The sequence below is a fragment of the Ursus americanus genome, chromosome 25 (assembly GCF_024610735.1).
Source record: "Ursus americanus isolate L20-20 chromosome 25, mUrsAme1.1.p, whole genome shotgun sequence".
Taxonomy (NCBI): domain Eukaryota; kingdom Metazoa; phylum Chordata; class Mammalia; order Carnivora; family Ursidae; genus Ursus; species Ursus americanus.
Genome location: NC_142151.1, coordinates 4850193 through 4870708, shown reverse-complemented (window position 1 = coordinate 4870708; position 20516 = coordinate 4850193). Strand labels below are relative to the sequence as shown.

Genomic DNA, 20516 nt, shown 5'->3' with positions numbered 1-20516 from the left:
GCAAGCAAAGCATGTCTAGTCCTTCTCATATCACACTTACCCTGACCATTCATTTGTAGTCACACCTCCCTGTGACCACAACCACAAATGGTTCTCTGCTTTTAAGGAATCGTGTGGTTAGATTGGGCACAGGTATGCTGAGGACAAAATCCAGGACCATCTCCCCAATCTCAAGGTCCTTAATTTTAATGGCATCTGCAAAGTCTCTTTTGCCATGTAGGGTAATATAATCACAGTTTACTGGGACAGTATGTAGATGTTTTTGGGAGCCATTGTTCTGCCTACCACATAAGCAAACATTAATAATGAGAAAGCTGGAGTGGTTATCAGACAATTGCACATAGAACATTCATCAAAATAGACCATAAATTAGACCGTATAAAAGTTCCAAAAATTTCAATAAGTTTTAAGCTTGAACTCATATGGATATATTCTCTGACCACAAAAGAATTAACTTAGAAATCAATAATAGAAAGATTTGGAGATTCAAGAGAAATTTAAAAATATTTTGCACTGAATAAATATGAAAAAATTAGGATGCAATTAGGATGAAAAATTAGGTGGGAACTTCAGAGCTTTAAGTACTTATACTAAAAAAGAAGAAAGGTTTAAAGTCAATAGTTGAGCTTAGAAGCTTCTATCTTAAGAAGCTAGTTTAAAAAAAGCAAATGGAAAAAAAATAAAAAAAGCAAATGGAAACAAAAGTAGGTAGAAAAAGAAAGATAAGAGAGCAAATCAATGAAATAAAAAATGGACAAATAATAGAGAAAAATCAATGACATCAAAAACTAGTTATATGAAAATATAAAAATAGATAAATATCTAAAGCCAGACTGATTTTTAAAAATACCCAAATTACCAGGACTCCTGGGTGGCTTAGTTGGTTAAATGTCTGCCTTTGGCTTGGGTCATGATCCAAGGTCCTGGGATTGAGCCCCACATTGGGCTCCCTGCTCAGTGGGAAGCCTGTTTGTCCCTCTGCCTGCCATTCCCCCTGCTTGTTCGCTCTCGTGTGTCCTCTCTCTCTCTGACAAATAAATAAATAAAATCTTTAAAAATAAATAAATAAAAACAAAAATACCCAAATTACCAATATCAGGAATGAAAGAGGAGACATCACTACACAGCATACAGACATTAAAAGGCTAATAGGAACATATCATAAACAACTTCATGCCAACAAGTATGACAACTCAGATGAAACTGACACATTCTTGAAAGACACTTTGTATTCATTTCCTATTGTTGCTGTTAAATTATGACAAACAGAGTGACTTGAAGAAACACAAGTCATTATCTTACAGTTCCAGAAGCTAGAAGTCCAAAACGCATTTCACCTGGCTAAAATCAAGGTATTGGTGGGACTGCATTCCCTCTGGAGAATCTGGAGGAGTATCTGTTTCCCTCCCCTTTCTAGTTTCTATATGCCACCTGCATTTTCTGAATTTTGCTGCCCAGATAGCAATTGCCTCATTCTGACCTCTGCTTCTGTTGTCACATTTCCTTTCTGACACTCTCACATCCCCATTACAAAGACTCTTGTGATTGCATTGGACCCATCCAGATAATCCAGGATAATCTTTCTACTTCAAAATCCTCAACTTAATCACATATTTCAAGTTGCTTTTGCCACATAGGGAAACACATTCACAGGTTTTGGGAAATAGGACATAAACATCTTTGGATGGTCATTCTGTCTACCAGAGACACAAATTACCAAATGGATACACAAAGAAATAGAATGGTCAAAAAGCCCCATTTGTAGTTAAAAATCTTCTCACAAAGAAACTTCCAGGTTGGAATAATTTCAGTGATGAATTCTGTCAAACACTGAAGCAAAAAATGAACTTTGACTCTTCATACCAAATACAAAAATTAACCTAAAATAGGTCACAGACCTAAACATAAAAGCAAAAATGATAAAACTTCTAGAAGAAAACACAGGAGAACATGTTTTTGGCTTTGAGATAGGCAAAGAGTTTTTAATAAGACACAAAAAGCATGAGCCATAAAAAGAAAAAAGTGATAAGTTTTTCTTTATCAAAATAAAGACCTTTGCTCTTCAAAAGACAATGTTAAGAAAATGAACAAGGAACCCACTGACTAGAGAAAATATTTGTAATATATGCATCTGACCAAGACTGCTTTCCAGAATATATAAAGAACTCTTACAACTCAATAGATAAGAGAAACAATTCAATAGAAAGAGCAGGCAGAGAAAACAGATAAGTGGTCAATAGCACATGAGAAGATGCTCAACAACGTTAGACAAAAAAAAAATTTATTAAAGTCATATTAATATACTACTACTCACTCAAAGTGATAAAATTTAAAAAGGCTAAAAATACCAAGTGTTAATGAGGATGTAAAACACCTGAACCTTTCATACACTGCTGGTGAAAATAAAAAATAGTACAACCACTTTGGAAAACAACTTGGGGGTTTCTTATTACATTAAATATATATTTAGTATATGACTCAGCAATTCTAATTCCCGATTTTTCCTCCCAATAAAACATACGGAAACATATGTCCACACAAAGACTTGTCGATTAAGCTTGTCCACAGCAGCTTTAATTCAAAATAACCAATACCTGGAAACAACCAAAATTTCCATTTTCAGGTGAATAGGTAAATTATAGTTTTTTCCATACTATGCAAGACTACTCAGAAATAAAAAGGAACACACTATTGATATCATAACAGAATAGATGAACCTCAAAAGCATTATGCTGATCAAAAAATATACACAAAAGAGCATACATTTTATGATTGCCATCTACAAGAAATTCTAGAACAGGCAAAACTAATTTATCTTGACAAAAAGCAGATCAATCGTGGATGGGGGCTGAGGATAAGAGCAAAGGAGCATGAGGTTACTTTTTACAGTGATGGAAATTTTTATTACATGGGTGTATGTATTTGCCAAAACTCATTAAACCATGCATTCAAAGTGGATGCATATTATTACATGGAAGTTGTAACTCAATAAAGTTGATTTCTTTAAATAAAAGGAGAAAAAAAGCCAAAAAATGAACGCACTTGGGCCCCATTCCTAGTGATTCCAACACAATAGGACTAACATGGGGCCCAGAAATCTGCATTTCAAACAAGCCCTATGGATAATTATGCTGCAGGCTGTTTTACTTGTAAAAAGAGTATTGTCTCTATGGGCACCCAACTCATGGAAAACAAATTGACTGGGTGAGCAAAGAAAATTCAAAAGAAAAGTGCCCTCGTTCCATCCCCCAACTTCCATTCTTTATTTGGAATACTGATCAGTACCAAAGGAGGCCTCCCCAGTGCTCTGTTCTCCCAACTGTTGGCTCAGCTATGGATAAGTTCTTTCACTCATTCTTTATAGAAGGAAGTTTCCTAGGAAAATAAATGGTGAAAAGCAAAACAAAAACACACTGCAGGTGCAGAGAAACCAATGTATTTGCAGAGCACATATCCTTTCCCATAAGGTCATTCAAGTCTGGCACCAGATGGACTTAGCTGGCCCAGCTCACTGGACACATGGTATCCACAGATATGCTTACCCTGGGGAAACAACAATCTGTATGGAGAACAGAACAGTAGAACAACAGGTATGTTAAGAGCACTCATAGCCCAGAGGAAAGGGTCATTTTTCTGTCCAATTAGATTAAACTAAAGTGCTCTATTTCCATTCCTTAGTCTTTTCCTGCTGTCTGACATATCTTCTTCATCTTCTGCTCCCCTGTTCTGTCTACCTGTTGAAATTCCCCTCCTTCATAGCCTAGCTTGAATAACACCTCCTCCTGATCAGATAACCATAGTCAAACACAACCTCTCGCTCCCCTGAACTCTTATGAAACTTGGCTTGAAGAGCTCTAACAGAAATTTTTATTTGTATTTTAGTAATTTAGGTGCACACCATATCTATTGTACTAGATTATAATCTCCTTGACTATGGAAACCATAACTTATTATCTATGCTAGGTATAGCCTGCATAGTTCCTGTACATTACGTAGCAATTAGTGGGTGTTATACGTATCTTTGTTGTAGTAATTAATGAATGATTCAGTCCATGCTGATTCATATCTCTTTTGTTCATGCTGTTCCTCCTTTCAGGAAAATCTTTTCCATTTCAAGTGTTACTTTCTCCAAGAAGCCTTCCCAGATCCTGAAGCTGTTGGGCTCCTGTAGCACTCTGGGCATATTTCTATCTTATAACATAAAATCACCACCATATATCAACATTAAATATTTACCACCTGTTTCACCTACTTAATTGTAAGCTTCAAGAAGCCAAAGATGCCATCTTAGTCATCTTGATTGTACCACCACCTGGCCCAGTATTTGTAGGAGAAGGCACTGCATAAATGTTTTTCAAACAGAACGATCTCTTCAGAAGTTTCTGGAAGCATGAACCATGACACACAGGACCTAGTTTATTTAGTTAATGTTTGTATTAGAGTGGCCAAAACTGTCCTGAGGAAACCCAGCATAAACAGACTTCCCACCCTAAGTTTCTTCTTGGCTGAATAAAGAAGGACTAGATGTTCTCTAGGGTCCCTTATAATTCCATGATCCTTGTATCCCAGGGAATTCCCCAGCAGAATAGATTGTTGAGTAGAAAAGAGGCAAGTGTGGCCTCTCCCCAGAAGGTCTTTAAGATGATCCGTAACCTCTGGGATGGCTGGACATAGGAAAAAGAATTTGTGACCCATGACTTCCTTGTTTTAAATAAAATTCTCTCTGCTTTGCCACCTTCTTTCTTTCTCTCTCTCTCTCTCTCTCTCTCTCTCTCCTTCCCTCTCTCCTTTTCCCAGCCTCTTCCTCTTCTTTTCCTCTTTCCTTATCTGCTTCTCTTCTCCTACCCGTCCCACCGCACTCTTCCAGTACAGCTAAGTCCACCTCACCCGCTTTCTTTTTCTCTCCAGATTTATCTATCTCCAGTCCCCTTCGTTTATCCTGCTCTCCTACCCACTCCCTCGCTCGTCTCCTTTCTCTCCTGTCAGCCCTGCAGGAAGCCGAGACTCCTCACGAAGCCCGGAGGTGGGAGGGTGGGTGGGTGGACCCTGGCGCCGCGGTCCCGCCCCTCGGTGCGTGTGTGAATGTCTGTGTGGCCGTGACGCGGCGCCGGCGGCGGGGAGGGAGGCTGGGCCCTCTGGAGAGGGAGGCGAGCGGATCGCTGGGGCTGCTCGGCTCCTGCGCGCCCTCGCGCTCCCCGCCGCCCGCCGAGGCGCAGGCAGGGCGCAGGCGGCGGCGGGCGGCATGGAGAGCCTGCTGGAGAACCCGGTGCGTGCCGTGCTCTACCTCAAGGAGCTCACGGCCATCGTGCAGAACCAGCAGAGCCTCATCCACACCCAGCGCCAGCGCATCGACGAGCTGGAGCGGCGGCTGGACGAGCTAAGCGCCGAGAACCGCAGCCTGTGGGAGCACCAGCAGCTGCTGCAAGCCCAGCCTCCGCCCGGGCTCGTCCCTCCGTCGCCAGCCCCGCTGCCTGCCACCCCGGCCACCGCTGCCGCCGCCGCCGCTGCCGGGGCCCAGGAATCGCTCCAGAACCACGGACAGATCTCGCCCGCTGCACCACAGCCTGCGCCGGAGCAGCCACAGCTTCAGCACCACGGACAGCTCCTGGTGCAGCCCCAGCCGGGCCCCAGCAGCAGGGCTCACGCACCCCAGTCGCCCCACCAGCACCCAGTGGCGCCCGGGGCTGTCGCCGACAAGGAGAAGGAGCGTCCCCCGAGTTGTTGCACTGCCGCTGGAACCCTCCTTCAGCACAAATCCCCCGCCGCCCTCGGCAAGGGCGTCCTGAGCCGGAGACCCGAGTGAGTGGGGAAGAAGGGAGGGTGATTGTAGTGAAAGAAAGGGAAGTATATGGATATAAGGAGGAGATAAGGGGGAAATGGGGTGCCCCTAAGAGTCTGAGGGACTAGGGTAACCTGAAGTGAAGAGATGAGAAGCTGCTTGAAGGTAGAAGTGTGTCAAGGAGATTTGGGGGAAAAGAGGTATTGTTATCAGTGTTTGAGAGGGTTTAGGGGATGTTGGAGCAAAAGAGAGAATCCAGACCCTTACAGGGGGCAAAGGAGGAAAGAAATGGGTTTTAAGTGACTGGGGATATCAGAAACTGGCAGATTTTAAAGGGGACAAAATTGGGAGGAAGTTGTGGTGAAGATTACACTGAAGAAAAAAAGAACAGTTGAATTTTTTTAAGTTAGCAAAAATTTGGAATGGAGTTTGGGGAGTAAAATTATTTGAATGGAGAGTGAGATATGAAAAAGACAGAGGCTTGGCAAAGATGCATGCTAAGAGCTTTAAAAGGGCTAAGGTCTACGAAGAGTAGAATTGAGGTCTGAGAAAATTTAGGAGGCAAGGCATAAGGCTGAAAAGCAGGAATGATGTGAGAAGGCAGGAGTGCTGGGGACAGAGGAAGATAAAGGGTGAAAGCATTTCCCAGAGGAACGAGTCTGGCTCTTTAACTGATGCAGTGGGATCAAAGCCAGGAGTGGCTCTTTGGGGAAGCTTACTCTGCTCTGACCTGAGTGGGCATCTTTCTTCTGAATCCCCACAGAACTAAAGGGGTGCAAAGACACAACCTACCAAGCCACTGGAGGACTCAATTATAGCATGAGGACTCAATCTGGCTATAGCTCTTTTCCTCTGACTCAAAGAGGATTTCTGTGCAGGATGGTTGGCAATTGTGGAAAGGGAACAATGATGAGAGAAATAGTTGGCAAACAGAGTTGTTGGTATTTGGATGTTTAAATCTCTCTCTATTATGGTTGGTGACTGCAAATCTTGTTTCCACTTGATTATTTGGTGATCTTATGAATCTCATGTTGGGTCCTGAGAGAAATATACTCATTAGTCCCAGCGAGGGACTCTAGGACTTCAAGCTCTTTCTTTAATTTCAATGTCTATGAACTATGGACATGGGAAGAAGAAATGAAAGAGGACTGGAATATTCTCTCCTCTGTATTGGGCAGGTTGTGACATATCCGCTTCCTTCCTCTGACTATACAGGTGATGAGAGAACTGCATGGAAGAACAGCTCAGGGGGAAATCAGTACCTAGTCAGCACCTGACCCTGACAATGGTGATGCTTAAGAAGGAGCTGGGTGGGGGAGGAGGCCAGAGAGCCAAGAATTTCACCTCATCCAGTCTCAGCATGTTTCAGGTCTGCAGATACTTGTGAAGATTTGATGTATTCCTTAAAAAACTCATTTTCTCTTCATATCTATGTAGTTAAGGAAGTTGGGTCAGGATATGTTAGCTCATAGAGGGTAGATTTGACCAGAACCATGGCTCTTAGGGGTGAAGATCCATGATGATCTGACTTGGCAGACCTATAGCAATTGATTCAAGCCCCACGAAGATGTGGCTTTCTTCCCCAGCTCCCTCAATGGCCCATTTGCCCTTCCTTCAGTTTCAGTTTTCTTTCCTTATCTGGCATAAAAAGCAGAAAGTCAGTTTTCCCTCAGTGCCCATGATTCAACAAAAGACAACGTTCTTCCAAGGTATTATGTGGCTTTTTTCCCTAAATAGGGGAGAAGAATTCTTTCATTTGTTTTTCCTTGGCAGCCACAGCTTCCTGGTAATTATGGTTCTTCACCTGATTCCTCTCCTCATGCACTTTGGTATCTCCCTTGGTATTCCCCACTTTCTTTTCATTTCTTCAGGGAACTGTGAGCAAAAAGGGTTGAGGAAAGATAATTTTTTCTTGGAAAAGGACTTTGTTGTGGCCCCCAAAGTAGCTTAAAGAGCCCAAACCCTCCTGCCCAAGTGCTCTTGCTGGGAAACCATGGATTTCGGAATTACCTGGGTTCCTATCCAGCCTCCCGAGTCAAAACCAGAGACAAACCATAGTGTCTTCATCTTTCCTTCTCCTTTGTCCTGCTTTTGCTTCCCATAGGAGCAGAACAAAAATAAGAAATAATTAGAATGGTGGAGAGTGGAAGTTGTTAAAAATCTTTCAGTTAGGAAGTTATGCCAGGCACTAAAAGGTTAATACCCCAAGTAGCTCCTTCCTTCCTCCAGATCCTCCAGCTTTTCCCCTTGCTCCCTGAGCCTGGATACCAAGAGACAGAGAGAGCGCCTTACCTCCTCCCTGCAACTCTCTCTCCCCTTGGATGTGAAATCATGGACATCTTGGCTGGCTGACTGCCTGTTGTGCCTTTTGTGCCACCCATTTCTCCCCACTGTTCTGCTGAACTTCAACCTGTTTCCCCCACAGAACCTTAGTAATGAATCACTGTTGCTGATTACGTTTGGCCCCACCCTGCTCTCTACCCATGACCCCCATTTTGTATGGCTATCCTCCTCTGCCCATACCTCTCAATGGTGCAGGGCTAGATGCAGCCAGCAGGCAGAGAGAGATCTTTATGGATAGGGTGAGGTGAGGAGAAGAGCAGAGCCAGCAGCCCTCTCCCTGGTGTTTCTCCCGGGGAGCTCCCTGCTGAATCAGTTCTCTCCTGGGCGTGCTGAAGTAGGAAGAAGATATGGCAGATGAAGTCTTTGGATCATAATTTTACTGAAATCTTCTCTCATTTTTTACTTGCCCTTCTCTGGCCTCATTATAGTAAAAATGCGGCCCTGGTGAGGTTGCTGAGGGTTGGGTGAGGGTTACATGGGGCCAGGCACTGTGTTAGATACATTATCTTCCCATTCAGTTTTTCTCTTATCCCCAGAACTCCTCTTCCTGCCCAAATCTAGGAGACGCAGGAGCCCCGGGGAACCTGGGACCAGGAAATAATGGATCATTTAATTGTCATCAGATCTGCATTAATAAGCAGCCTGGTCTCTCTCCCTTCTTCATCTGAGGGAGATAGGAAGGTGGTAGCCTTGGAGGTCAGGCCAAGGAAGTGACGATGAAAGAGTGGGTGAGTGCAGAGATATCATGGAAGAAAGATGCTGGAGGGGTTAACATTCTTTCTCTGCATGTTTCCTGGCTCTTGCTAAGCTCCAGCCCCCACTGCTTTTGCCTCTTAATGAAAGCAGCGATCTAGCTTCCTCCTCTTTATTTTTTCAATCAAGGCTCACAGCATCTACAGAATTGATTATCCCTTTCCTGGCTGGAGTCAGAGCCTCAGCCTGATCTGGCAGAGTCTACTTCTTGCCATGGAATCACATGACCCTATCGGAGGCTACTGGCTTCAGCGTGACCACAGCTTCTCTGTCTGAACACGTTTGCCCACCCAGCCAGCCACGCGTGTAGAGCCCAGGGCTTGCCCATGTTCCCCAACCCCTAGGCAGAGGATTACTGAAGGCTGGGTAAGATTCTTGAATTATAATTCAAATTCAGCTCCTACCCCAAAACCCCACCTCCAAGTAGCCATGAAGTCTGAATGGCTCAGTAGCTCCTGTCCTCCCCTCTCTTCCTTCGCCCCTTGTCTTCCTCTTCTACTTTCTCTTCCTCACTACCTTCCTTTTTCTCTTTGTCCTTCCTTCTCTCTTTCCCCTTTCTTCCCTCCCCTCAAAATCTTTCTCTCCCATATTTACTTCCTTCTATCTATCCTTTGGTTCCATTTAAGCTGCTCAGAGGAGTCTCCTCTTCTCTACTTCTGTCCTTTAAGCATAAAATACATCTTGGGTCATTTTTGAGCTCCACAGTGTCATACTGACTGGAGGCTGAAGGATAGTTAGACAATCATTAGATGTGCTCTTTACCCTGTTGTCCAAAATGCTGATTGGAGCAGGTGGCTCTGTTCCTACTGCGTCAGGGTTGTCCGCCTGGAGATGGCAACTCCTGTGTGGCCCAGTCTGAGAGCTATTAAGAGAGTGTGAAGGTCTGTCAGTCAGTCGAAAAACAGGAAAGAAGCAAAGAGTCCTTGTGCAACATACCTGAGGCATATATCTAGAAATATCTAAACAAGTGTAAGCAGATTACTGCTGCCTAGAGCTACCCTCTAAAGGTGAAAAGGGGGAGCATATTGAGAGCCCAGAGACAGGTTTTCTTGGTTGAGTCAAGGGTTTATGTCAGGAACAGTAAGAGCCAAGGATAGCTGGAAGGAGGATGGAGCCCCAAAGATTCAATTCATGGAGATACCTGGACTGCATGTGCATATCACCCCATCCTTTGACAGTACAGTACCCTGAGCCCTAATCACTTCCCACCAGGCTAAGCACTATCAAAAGAGTAAGAAGAGCCTCGACACTCAGGGCCCTCGTCTCCTGCGGCTGGAAGGCCTGCTTGCTGAGGATACAAAATGAAGTCCAGGGCTCATCAAACCGCCTCTCCTCCTTTTCCTCCTCTACCCCCAGCAAGGAGAGGAATTCTAGCTGGTAAGCTGGAAAATGGGGCCAGAATGAAGACTCACTGAGAGGAGGCAGTGTGCATCTTTTCGCTCACCTAGAAGCTGGCCCAAAGGGGGCACTTATAAAGATGTTCTGTTCCCTGCTCCTCCAAGAGCCCAGACCACTATTCCTACCTCCCTTTCATCCAAAAAGAACACAGTTCAAGAGAAACAAGTTGCCCCCACCTCTGGGAAAACCCAATGGCCTCCGTCCTTCCCACCAGCTCCCTGTGCCTTGCTCCATTCGCTCCCTCCTTCCTCACTCCCAAGCCTTTCCCAGGCCCATGTAGTTAGCGCCATAAGGGCCCCACGAGAGTATCCTGGAACATTTTCCTGTTGGCCTGAAACCCAGAAAGAGGAGCAGCAGTTGGTTCTGCTGATTCAGCAAATATCTGTGCAGCCTGAGTTTCAAAGGTCACTTATGAGAAAAGGCAGATGGGGTCAGTTCTGGGTGGAGAGCCAATGAAAGCGAGGGTGATATGGAAAAAGAGGGGAGAGCTGGGACCAACAGCTGGACCTGTGGTCTGGAAAGAGCCTTGGATCCTGAATTTAAATCCCGTGTAAAGATTTTTAGACAGACTGACCTTGTTGGGGAGCCTCACCATTTTTCACTAGGGCCCAAACATACTCCGGCCCTGGACACTAACTAACAGGATGGTGTGGGGTTTCTTAGTAAGAGGTCCCGGGGACACTCTCATTGCACCTGGCAGATCCCCAAATGCAAGGCCATCTGGCAGGATTTCCAAGGCTTGGGCCACTGCAGCACCTTCCTCCTCTGCTTCTGGAAAAGCACAAAGTGCAGGTTCTCACCCAGGCTGCAAAGAGTTTCTTGTTTCCAGGGAGGAAAGTGGTGGTCATCTCCATTTCAAGGAGAGAGGGCATTAACAAACAAAAAGAATGAGGAGTAGAATGAGGGAGAAATTAGATTTTTCAGGTTGAAGGGAACTTAAGGAACCACAGAATCACAAAATTTTCAAGATCAAGGTGGTTAAGAACATGGGCTTTGAAGTCAGGCATCCCTGGGTATGAGTCCTGCTGTATCACCTACCAGCTGTGAGACTTTTGTCATTATATACCTTCTTTAAGCCTCTGATTTTTTTTCATTTATAAAATGAAAAATAATATATATTTTGAAGGGTTGTTATAAAGTTTAAAAATTAAATGGTATCATTTTTTTTAGTACAGTTCTGGATACATAGTAAGTGCTCAAGACATTGTAGTATTTCTACAGATAAAGAACCCAGGGCCAGGGCTCATCCCCGGTCAGACCACGGTGAAAGACTAGAAACCAAGTTCAGGATTCCTCCCATGCTTTCAAGCCAGCTTTCTACATGTGCCCTTTTCTCATCTACCCCTCTACCTTTGGATAATGTGCACCCAAGCTATTTCAGATACGTGAATGTGGACCTTACCTTGAAATGCAGCCAGGCAGGACAAATCCACCATCCCTTCGTGGTCTGTGATGGGGTCTCACAACTTTATAGTTTGGAAGTGCTTCCTTAAGCTCAACTTAAATGTCTTCTGTTGCATTTTAAGATTATTTGCACTTCTCCTAAGGACATCACAGAGATCTGAGTTATCACCAGATGTCCCATGGTGATAAGAATGACCTCACCCATTTTCCAAATGGGGAAACCACAGTCTCATCTACTATATGAACTTGTCGAGGATAAAGGTAAAGGGCGAGGGCAATGGAGTCTGGGCCAGGAGAATGTTTCCCACGTCCCTGGAATAAAAGCTATATTCATTTGTCTAAATTCTTCCATCCTGGGAATTTTGACAGTGTAGCCCTGCTCTTTGCAAAGTTGAAAAAAAAAAAAAACCCCACCAAAAACCCAGCAGGGATTGCCTGAGAAAAGGAGAGCCTGACGTGTTGTGGGATTTGGGGTGGTGGGTTGAGGGGAAAGGCAGGAGGTTAGGGGAGGACTCTACTTTCTCTGGTCAAGCCTAGAGATAAGAGTTTCTTCTCCTAAGACTTTCTTAGATGAAATACTGTCTAGGGGAAAGAAAAAAAAAAAAGCAGAAAAGAAAAGATAGTGGGCTTCCGACGTTCCCTCCCAGGTGGTTGTGGCTGTGAGGCCACCATAGGCAAAGGCTGCCATGTGTGGCACTGGGTGCAGTGGAGGCATGGGCTGCTCTGTGGTTGCTCTTTGTCTGGAATATCCCATCTGGGACGGTTATGTAACTCTGCAGGACGGGTGCATGTGCTGAGTGGTACCTTTTGTCCCCAGTAGGCAGGCAGGCTACTGTGGACAGAGGCCATGCGGGCCCGTCCAAGTCCCTGCCCGCGCTCTGTACTGGCACTAGGCCAGTCCCTCCAGGCCACAGCTGCAGGGCCTGGAGGGCTTTCGGAGCTCGACCAGGGTCCTCCTGCCCCACTGGGGAGTCAAGCAAATATCAGAGCTGAAAAGTTATGAAAAGGTCCTTTGGTCCAAACTTCTCATTGTGGTAAATGAGGAAACTATGGCTGGAGAGAGAAGTGACTCGTGCTTCCAGACTAGTTAGCGGCAGAGCGAGTCCTGGAACTCTTCATGTGGTGGTGCTCTTGACATTACCCAGTGAAGGGCCACTGGAACCGGTCAGGACTGTTCCGTGGGTGTACGGGGCCAGATCTACAGCTAGTTACGGGAATTCAGGGGACCCAGGGAGGTCTCTGCCTTCTGGAATATCTTGCCTGTGCCCGCAATTCCCCAATTAGAGATTCCTTCCAATACTTCAAGGTTATCCCCCTTGTTAAAATGCAAATTCTCCCAGGACAGGAGAAAAACAACACGTTTAGCTCTGTCAGCCTTTCCACTTCAGCATGGAAGGGTTCTGATTTGAGCAGTGTCCGAGAGAGGATTTGGTAAGGGAGGAGGGTGCCATGGCAGCACTGGCTGACTAAGGCACAGAGCAGGAGGCTCAGACGGAGTTGAAGGTCTCACGGGGCAGGCTGCTGAAAGCCTAAATGATTTTTATCTCTGCTGTATTTTGCAGAAATTGGAATTGCCTTGCCTGGACCTGGCAAGCAGAATGGTGGGGGGACCCAGGGCACTCCCAGATTGGCTTGCCTTGGAAAAGCAATTATCTTGGCTTTGAAGGGATACTTGCCCAAGGAGCTTCATGGGTAAAAATCCTTAGGCAGGAATTTAAGGAGCATCCTGACACTTGGTAATCTCTTTTGAACCTTTCTAGGATCTTAAAATAATTTTCTAGTTGGCAAAAGTTCACACAACTCTATTGGGGTTTGCTGTCAGGTGGGAAGATGTGGGCAAGAGGGTTAACAGGTGGTAGAGGTTGGGGTCACATGGGCTGGGAGAGAATGGGGGATGAGGGGCTAACTCAACATCTAGTAGGTGCTTGATAAATACTGCTTGCATTTACTCCTAGTATGCAGGTCCCAGGCCGGCTCAGCAATCGTTGAGTGGAGGGAGGGACGGGTATGGTGCTCAGGCTGAGGAAGGTCTCAGCTGGAGGGAAGCCCTACTGGGGAAGTAGGCTGTGCTTAGTTAGGCCCAACAGCCCAGGCTCTGCAGCTGAGCACATGAAAGAAGCTGGATCAGAGGCTCAGCTCCAAAGGCCAGCTGGGGGGTAAGGAGCACATGAGTGCTCCTCCCAGCTAATAGGTCCCACCCAAACCTATCCATGAGCATGGAAAGGCCTCCCCTCCATCTGCCGCCAGCCTCTGACCCCAGACCAGTCCAGTCCTCAGCCTGGGGAGCCGTGTGAAGAATTAAGCATGAGAAAGCCCTGTGAGTGTTTCATCTCAGTATCCCCACCCCAGGCCCATGGCCTTGCTGGAAGCTTGAACTAGGAATAGGCAAAAGGTCTCTGATGATGGGAGGGAAAGGAAGCCCAAACTGTGGCCATGTCTCCAGGTGGAAAGAGAAAAGAGACAGCTGGATTCTGGCCTGGCGGATAAAACAGGGACCAGTGTCAGGCTCCAGTCCTCTTTACTCCTGTTTCTTGACCAGGCAGTGTCGGCTCTGTTCAGGCAATGTCAGGACACTGAAGGGAGGGTGAGCGGGCATGTGCAAGTTGTGGGTGTGTTTGCGGGGACAATTGTGCAGGGGTGAGTGTTACTAGGGCTGGAGGAGATGGATTGCACTGCACACCATAAAAAGATGTGTGGGCCTCATGGCGCAACTCAGCGTAGGCCTTCCTCCTGCTTCCCCGTGACACCCTGGTCTGGTCACACGGTCAGGACTCTGGGTTCTATCTCCTTTCTTGGCAATGATTTGTTTCATCTCTCTTGGTTAGCCAGTTCCTTCTGGGTCTTCCCCTCTGTAAAATGGGGTGAGTCTATATTGCTTCCCCCCTCACTCTGTTGCAGGTGTGCACGGGGCCAGGATGGAGGCTGCCAGCTCCTGGGAGGAAGGCCCCCTGGAAGGTGGGTCAGGGATCGGAGGCTCTCTATTGCGGTATTGTGTTTGGAAGTTCAGGTACCCAGCAGAGGTGTGAGGCAGGGAAAGCTGCGTCGTGGTTTTCCCTGAACCCATCTGACCTAGCTTTGGCCAGGGCCTGGCACCACATGACCTCTTGGGGCTCTGGAGCTGGCAGGTCAAACCAGCTGTCTCCCTGCCTCCAAAGAGGAGAGCACTCCCCGTCCCAGGCAGAGAGGCAAGGGAATTCCACAATCTCTTCCTTGACAGATGATTCCAATGCACCACAATTTTCATTCAACACATGAGTTCAACACAATGATTATTTTAAAACAGCAACAGCAACAAAAACTCTACAAAGCAGTTGGGAATCTCTTGCTTGTGTCTAGTTTCAGTGTTTCCCGGCACAGTCTGGTCTTTACAGAGATGTCCTGGATGCTTCCCAATGGGCTCATTTGCCATCTTTGACATTCTTGGGGCTACTTAACTCCTAAGAGCCAGTCATGGAAGGCCGAAGGGAATTCCAGAAGTAGGCAGGACCCTGACCCAGAAGCCAGGCCCCTCAGTGCTTATGGCTGTGCCATCCTCACAGACCAAAAGTGTAAGCTTGGTGCAAACTCCTCTCCTTCTCTGGGTCTCGATTTCTCCTCTGTCCAATGGGGACAATCACTCTGCGCAGCTCTTCGTCTCCCCTAGACTCACCAAGTCCACGAAAAGCAAAGCTGTTAAGGGGTTGCTGAAGCAGGAAGGACCTAGCTTAGACGTGAAAAGTGACTTCCAAATGGTAAGAGCCTTAGGAAGGGAGGTCAGGATGGGGGACAAAGGGAGACGCTCAATTCACGCTCCCTTTCAAAAAAAAAAAAGAGAGAGAGAGAGACCCCTTCAGTATAGGGTGGCGCCGCCCTGCAGGTAGGGGAGGAACGAGGTGAATTCTGCAGGGGCTTCCAGCTCTAACTACCTCGGGAATTTCCACCGGGTTCCCTCCGGACTTTGCGCGAAACCCGGGAGCAAGCTGGAAGGGAGAGCTCAGGAACCAGGAACCCCTGGCCCCGAACTCGCTCGGAAAGCCTGGGGAAAGCCCTTCCTCCCCTGGCCGCTTCCCCGGGGGCTTCTCCGTGGGGAGGGCGCGCGCAGCCGGGCTCTCGGCTGCGTGGGCGGCTTGGCGAGCTGCTGACAGCAGGATGGAACCTCCGGCCTCCGCGCCGCGCCAGCCCAGCGCCGAGCGCCAAGCTCCCCCGCCGGGGCGGGCACCCCGACCGGGGGAAGCCGCGCCCCCCACCCCACCTCCCGCGCGCACGCGCCCCTCGCCCCCAGCCCGCCCCCGCCCCGCGCGCAGCTGCTGAGTCACCCGCTCCGGAGGCGCAGCCTTGGCACCTGTGTGCTGGGGCTCGGCCGCGCCCGCCGCGCCCCCACCCCCCTCCGCCCGCTTTCCGGGGAGCTCGCCGCGCTCCCGCTGCCAGCCTCCGCTGGGCAGCCCGCCCCTCTCCCTTCTCACTTCGTCCCGCGCCCCGGCCAGTCTCTCGAGTATGGTCGTTCCCCGCGGCCCCCTCCCGCCCAGCGGCCCCCTCCGACTCAGCCCGGCGTGCGCACCGCCACCCGCCCACAGCGTCGGGGAGCGCCCCCGGCGCCGCCGCCGCCGCCGCCGCCGCCCGCGCCTTCCCGGGAGGCGAGTGGAGAGGTGGGGGGCCTCCGTGCTGCGTCACCACCGGGCCGCTGCTGCCGCCGCCCCCCGCGGGCCTCCTGGGTCCCCCGGTTCCAGACCACGACTGCTCCCCCCCCCCCCCCCGCCCCAAGGCCGCGGATCCTTTCCCAGGCCTCCGTAGGCCCCAGCCCAGGCTGGTGGGTGGGCATCCACCTGGGAGAAGAAGGGGAGAAGAAAGAATGGGCGACTTCAGGGATCAGGATGGTGACACCTAGGTCCAACCTCTACACAGCGTCCACCTCCCCTAGCCTCCCTGGCACCAGACACGTGGGCTGTATCCCAGCTTTCCCATGGTTTATATTGTATTTAATAGAATCACATTCTTAGAATTCTGGCCCAACCTATGATGAAGCATAATAGTTGAGAATGTGGCACTAGGTTTGAATCCTGACTCGGTCATGTGCTCCCCGCGATACTCAGCAGTGACAGTCGTGGTTTTCTTATCTGTAAAATGGGGCTGGGCAATAGTCCTAACCTCATAGGATTGCTGTGAAATTAAGAGGTCATGCCAATAAAGCGCCAGGCAAGGCAAGTGCCTGCACACAGTGAGGAAAAGTATAGTAGTTGTTGTTCTTTTGGGACCTTTGGGGCCAGAAAGTGTTTTTCGAAGGTAGAGAGCTCTCTTCCTTATCCCCGTGTCTTCCAGAGAGCTCAGAACAGAACGACTTCTTGTTGACAATCCCTCAAATATTTGAAGACCGTCATCTCTCCTTTCCCTGGCATTCTTGTCCACGATCCACAACTCCCCCCACCCCTGTCTTTTTTTGTTTTCTTTCGGAAGAACACACTTAAGCCTACCACTTCCTGTTCCTTGTGGCTTTGTGGGTCTCTCTGTGTGGCCAACTCCTCACTGCTTTCTAAAACGCAGGAGCCAGGAAGGAGTCCTTAGGCCCAGGAGGTGTGGCCAGACCAGCCTGCGCTCAGGGAGCCCCTCCCTCACTGTGTTCCAGCCAGGCAGGTTCTGGATTCTGCCTATCTTTGGACAGCACGTAGGAACCCACTAGCTTTCTCAGCCCCGGGACCACAGATGGGACCTGTGGAACAAGGTCAGTGAGAGCTCCTGAAGGATTCTGTCCTCAGCCTTCTGGCCGCCTGTACTTGTGCAGGTTTTAACACCAAAATGCTGAACGTTTAACCTGGCCCTGTTGGTTTTCATTTTGTTAATCTATTTGTGTTCTTTTTAAAATTTAAATTACTCTTTCCAAATAAATAATGCATTGCCATATCACAAAATTAAAAGATGCAGGAGTTGGTAGTGAAATGTGTCTCCCTACCCGTTTCCAACGCACTCATCCCTATTGCCATCCTCCAGAAACCACCCCCCAGAAAAGTTAGCAACTTCTCATGCGTCCTCCCAGGGTTATTCTATGTACATTCAAGCAAATACACACACTCACACCCCCCCACACATACATACACATACATAAGTATACGTATATATTTGTGTTTTTATGTGTGTGTGTTTTCTTTTACACAAATGGCAGTAAACTATATGCTGTTCTGAACTTTGCTTTTTTCCCCAATAATCTATCTTGGTGATCCTTCCATATGCAGTATAAAAAGAGCTGCCTCATTCTTTTTAATAGCTGTAGAGTATGCCATTGGCTGAGATCTAGCTTCCTTCTTCTTGTCTGCTGAGAGTTTGGGAGGCAAGCTCTGGGTAGCCTGCCTCTGTGTAATCATTTGGGGTGTGTTTTTCTGAGGGGTGAGTGGGTAGGCAGACATTACCTGGGAGTTCCATTTGAGCTTGGCCCTCCAGCTTCTGAGCTGTGCTGCTGTAGTCTCCTCCAGACACTGGTCAATTGCAGTAGAAATTGACCTCCTTACCTGAAGGGTCTTCCACTCCTTACTTGAAGTGTCTTCGCCTCTCTTTTAGCTTGGCTCCCTTTGTTGCCTACAGCCATCAAGTTTGGGGGACCTGCCGGGGTGTTATAGTCTCCTTCCCATGAGCCCAAGATGAGTCCCAAAACCCCACCACCTTCAGGAAGTCTTCCTGAACTGATCTGAGGAAGAAACTGAGCTTCTCCTCACCTCTCCCCCTACTTCCCACCTCAGGCCAGGCATACTCCAGTCCTGGCTAAGAATGAAATCAATTCTTTATTCCTTGGTTTAAAGGTGCTTGTTTTTCTCTACATAAGTATATAGTCATGGCATGTGTACTCTTTCACCTAACAAATATTTGGTCATCTACCGTGTGCTGGTTACTACTGTTCCAGGCACTGAGGTACAGTAGTGAACAAAAAATCCTCCCTTCATGAAGTTTACAGGCAAAAAATCAGCAAGATTAAGAATGCAAACACATAGTACATCTGATGGGGTGAATGTTGTGGAGAAAAACAAAACAGAGAAGGAGACCTGGGAGTAAAGGGGCTCACAGTTTCAAACAGGGGGCCCCGGGAAGGCCTGAGAAGGTAAAACCTGTGCAAAGACCTTGAGGTGGGGGGGGGGGTTCTCTGCCGTCTAGGGAAGGAGCGCTGCTGGGGGAGGCAAAGCCCTGGCAGCGAGGGAACCTGTCTGGTTGTTGAAGTAAGACAGGAGCCAAGGGAATGCAGGGAGAATAGTCTGAGGCAAAAGCAGAAATGTCGGTGGGGGGTAACAAAGGTGGGGGCATGCAGGGGTGCAGCAAATCTTGTAAGAGATGCTCAAGCTGGGATCCACCAGGCTGTGTTTGGAAATGTGTGGGGAGGGGCGCCTGGGTGGCGCAGTCCTTAAGCGTCTGCCTTCGGCTCAGGGCGTGATCTCGGAGACCTGGAATCGAGCCCCACGTCAGGCTCCTCCGCTGTGAGCCTGCTTCTTGCTCTCCCACTTCCCCTGCTTGTGTTCCCTCTCTCGCTGGCTGTCTCTCTCTCTGTCAAATAAATAAATAAAATCTTAAAAAAAAAAAAAGGAAATGTGTGGGGATATGCTAGTTGTCACAATGGCTGGCAGCGTTGAGGGGGAGGTATTGCTCCCCCAACTTTGGGGGCAAGGGCTACACCAAACAGTCACTAGTGCACAGGACAGCTCCCACAGTGAAGAATGTTCCCGCCCCAAATACCAGTGTTCCTTGTTGAGACACACTGATAGGGTCTTGACACGTCCATTGTGATGAGTTTGGCTTTTACCTCAAGACAAACTGGGTTAAGGGACACCTGGATGGCTCAGTCAGTTGAGTGTCTGCCTTTGGTCCCAGGATCCTGGGATCGAGCCCCATGTCGTCACGCTCCCTGCTCAGTGGGGAGTCTGCTTCTCCCTCTCCCTCTGCCCCTCCCCCTGCTTATGTGCTCACTCTCACATAAGTAAATAAAATCTTAAAAAAAGAAAAAGAAAAATTGGGTTAAAAGGAAACTTGGCTGCTGGGTTGAGTGTCTGTTGAGAATGGCCTGAAGAGGAAGAAAGCTAGAAGCAAGGAGAGAGGGCAGGACATTGCTGCCAAGTCCTGGCGAGAACCTGGGGTAGTAGCAGTGAAGGTGGCGGTGAGTGGTCAGACCAACAGGGCCTTGTGAGGGATTAATGTGTCACGTGAGAGAAAGAGGAATTGAGCGTGAGTCCAAGAGTTTGGGTCAAAGTTATTGGAAGTTGAGATGGGGAAGGTCTGGGTTGGGGGGAGATTTCAGGTGGGGTTTCAGACATGTTAAGTTTGTGGTACTTGTTATGGGAAGCTTGTTAGACACTCAAGTGGAGAGATTGGTAGGCATTTGGGATGGACTGGAGATAGAAATCTGGGGAGGCTTTGAAAGCCTTACTGGGTGACATTGCCAAGGAGCAAGAAAGGAAGACTGAAGAGGACCAGGGGTGGAGCCTTGGTGCTCGCTGGTGTCAAAAGAAAAGCTGGAGAAGCATGCGGTGTCCTAGCAAAGAGGGGTTTCAACCAGGAGGGTGGGAACATAGAGACGAGCCCTGGAGTAAGGCGAGGAGTGAGAACTGCCCATCAGCCTTAGCAACATTGAGGTCATCAGTGACCTTGAAAAGCATAGCTCCGGTAACGCCATAGGGGCAGAAGCTTGATTAGTGTGGGTATAAGAGAGAAGGGAAAAGAGACAAATCAACCAAATGTAATGTGTGGACCTTGAGTAGGTCCTAATTCAGACCAAGCAACTGTATAAAGACATTTTTAAGGCAATCAGGGAAATTTGAGCACTGATATTGGAGAATTGTTGTTAATTTAGTTAGGTGTAATAATGATCCTGTTATTATATCTTTTTAAATTT

At 47.9% G+C, this 20516-nt stretch overlaps 1 protein-coding gene across 2 annotated transcripts in view; it reads left to right on the top strand.

Moving 5' to 3' along the window:
• Nucleotides 1-5174: 5174 nt before the first annotated feature.
• IQSEC3 (IQ motif and Sec7 domain ArfGEF 3) overlaps nt 5175-20516 on the top strand; it is a 101633-nt gene continuing 86291 nt past the window's right edge. The window contains exon 1 of one of the 2 annotated variants that reach the window (XM_087855537.1): nt 5175-5799. In XM_087855537.1, the coding sequence (XP_087711663.1) occupies nt 5243-5799 (557 nt within the window). In that variant the 5' untranslated portion in view covers nt 5175-5242. The remainder of the gene's footprint in view (nt 5800-20516) is intronic. The other variant, XM_087855535.1, reaches the window with a different exon arrangement.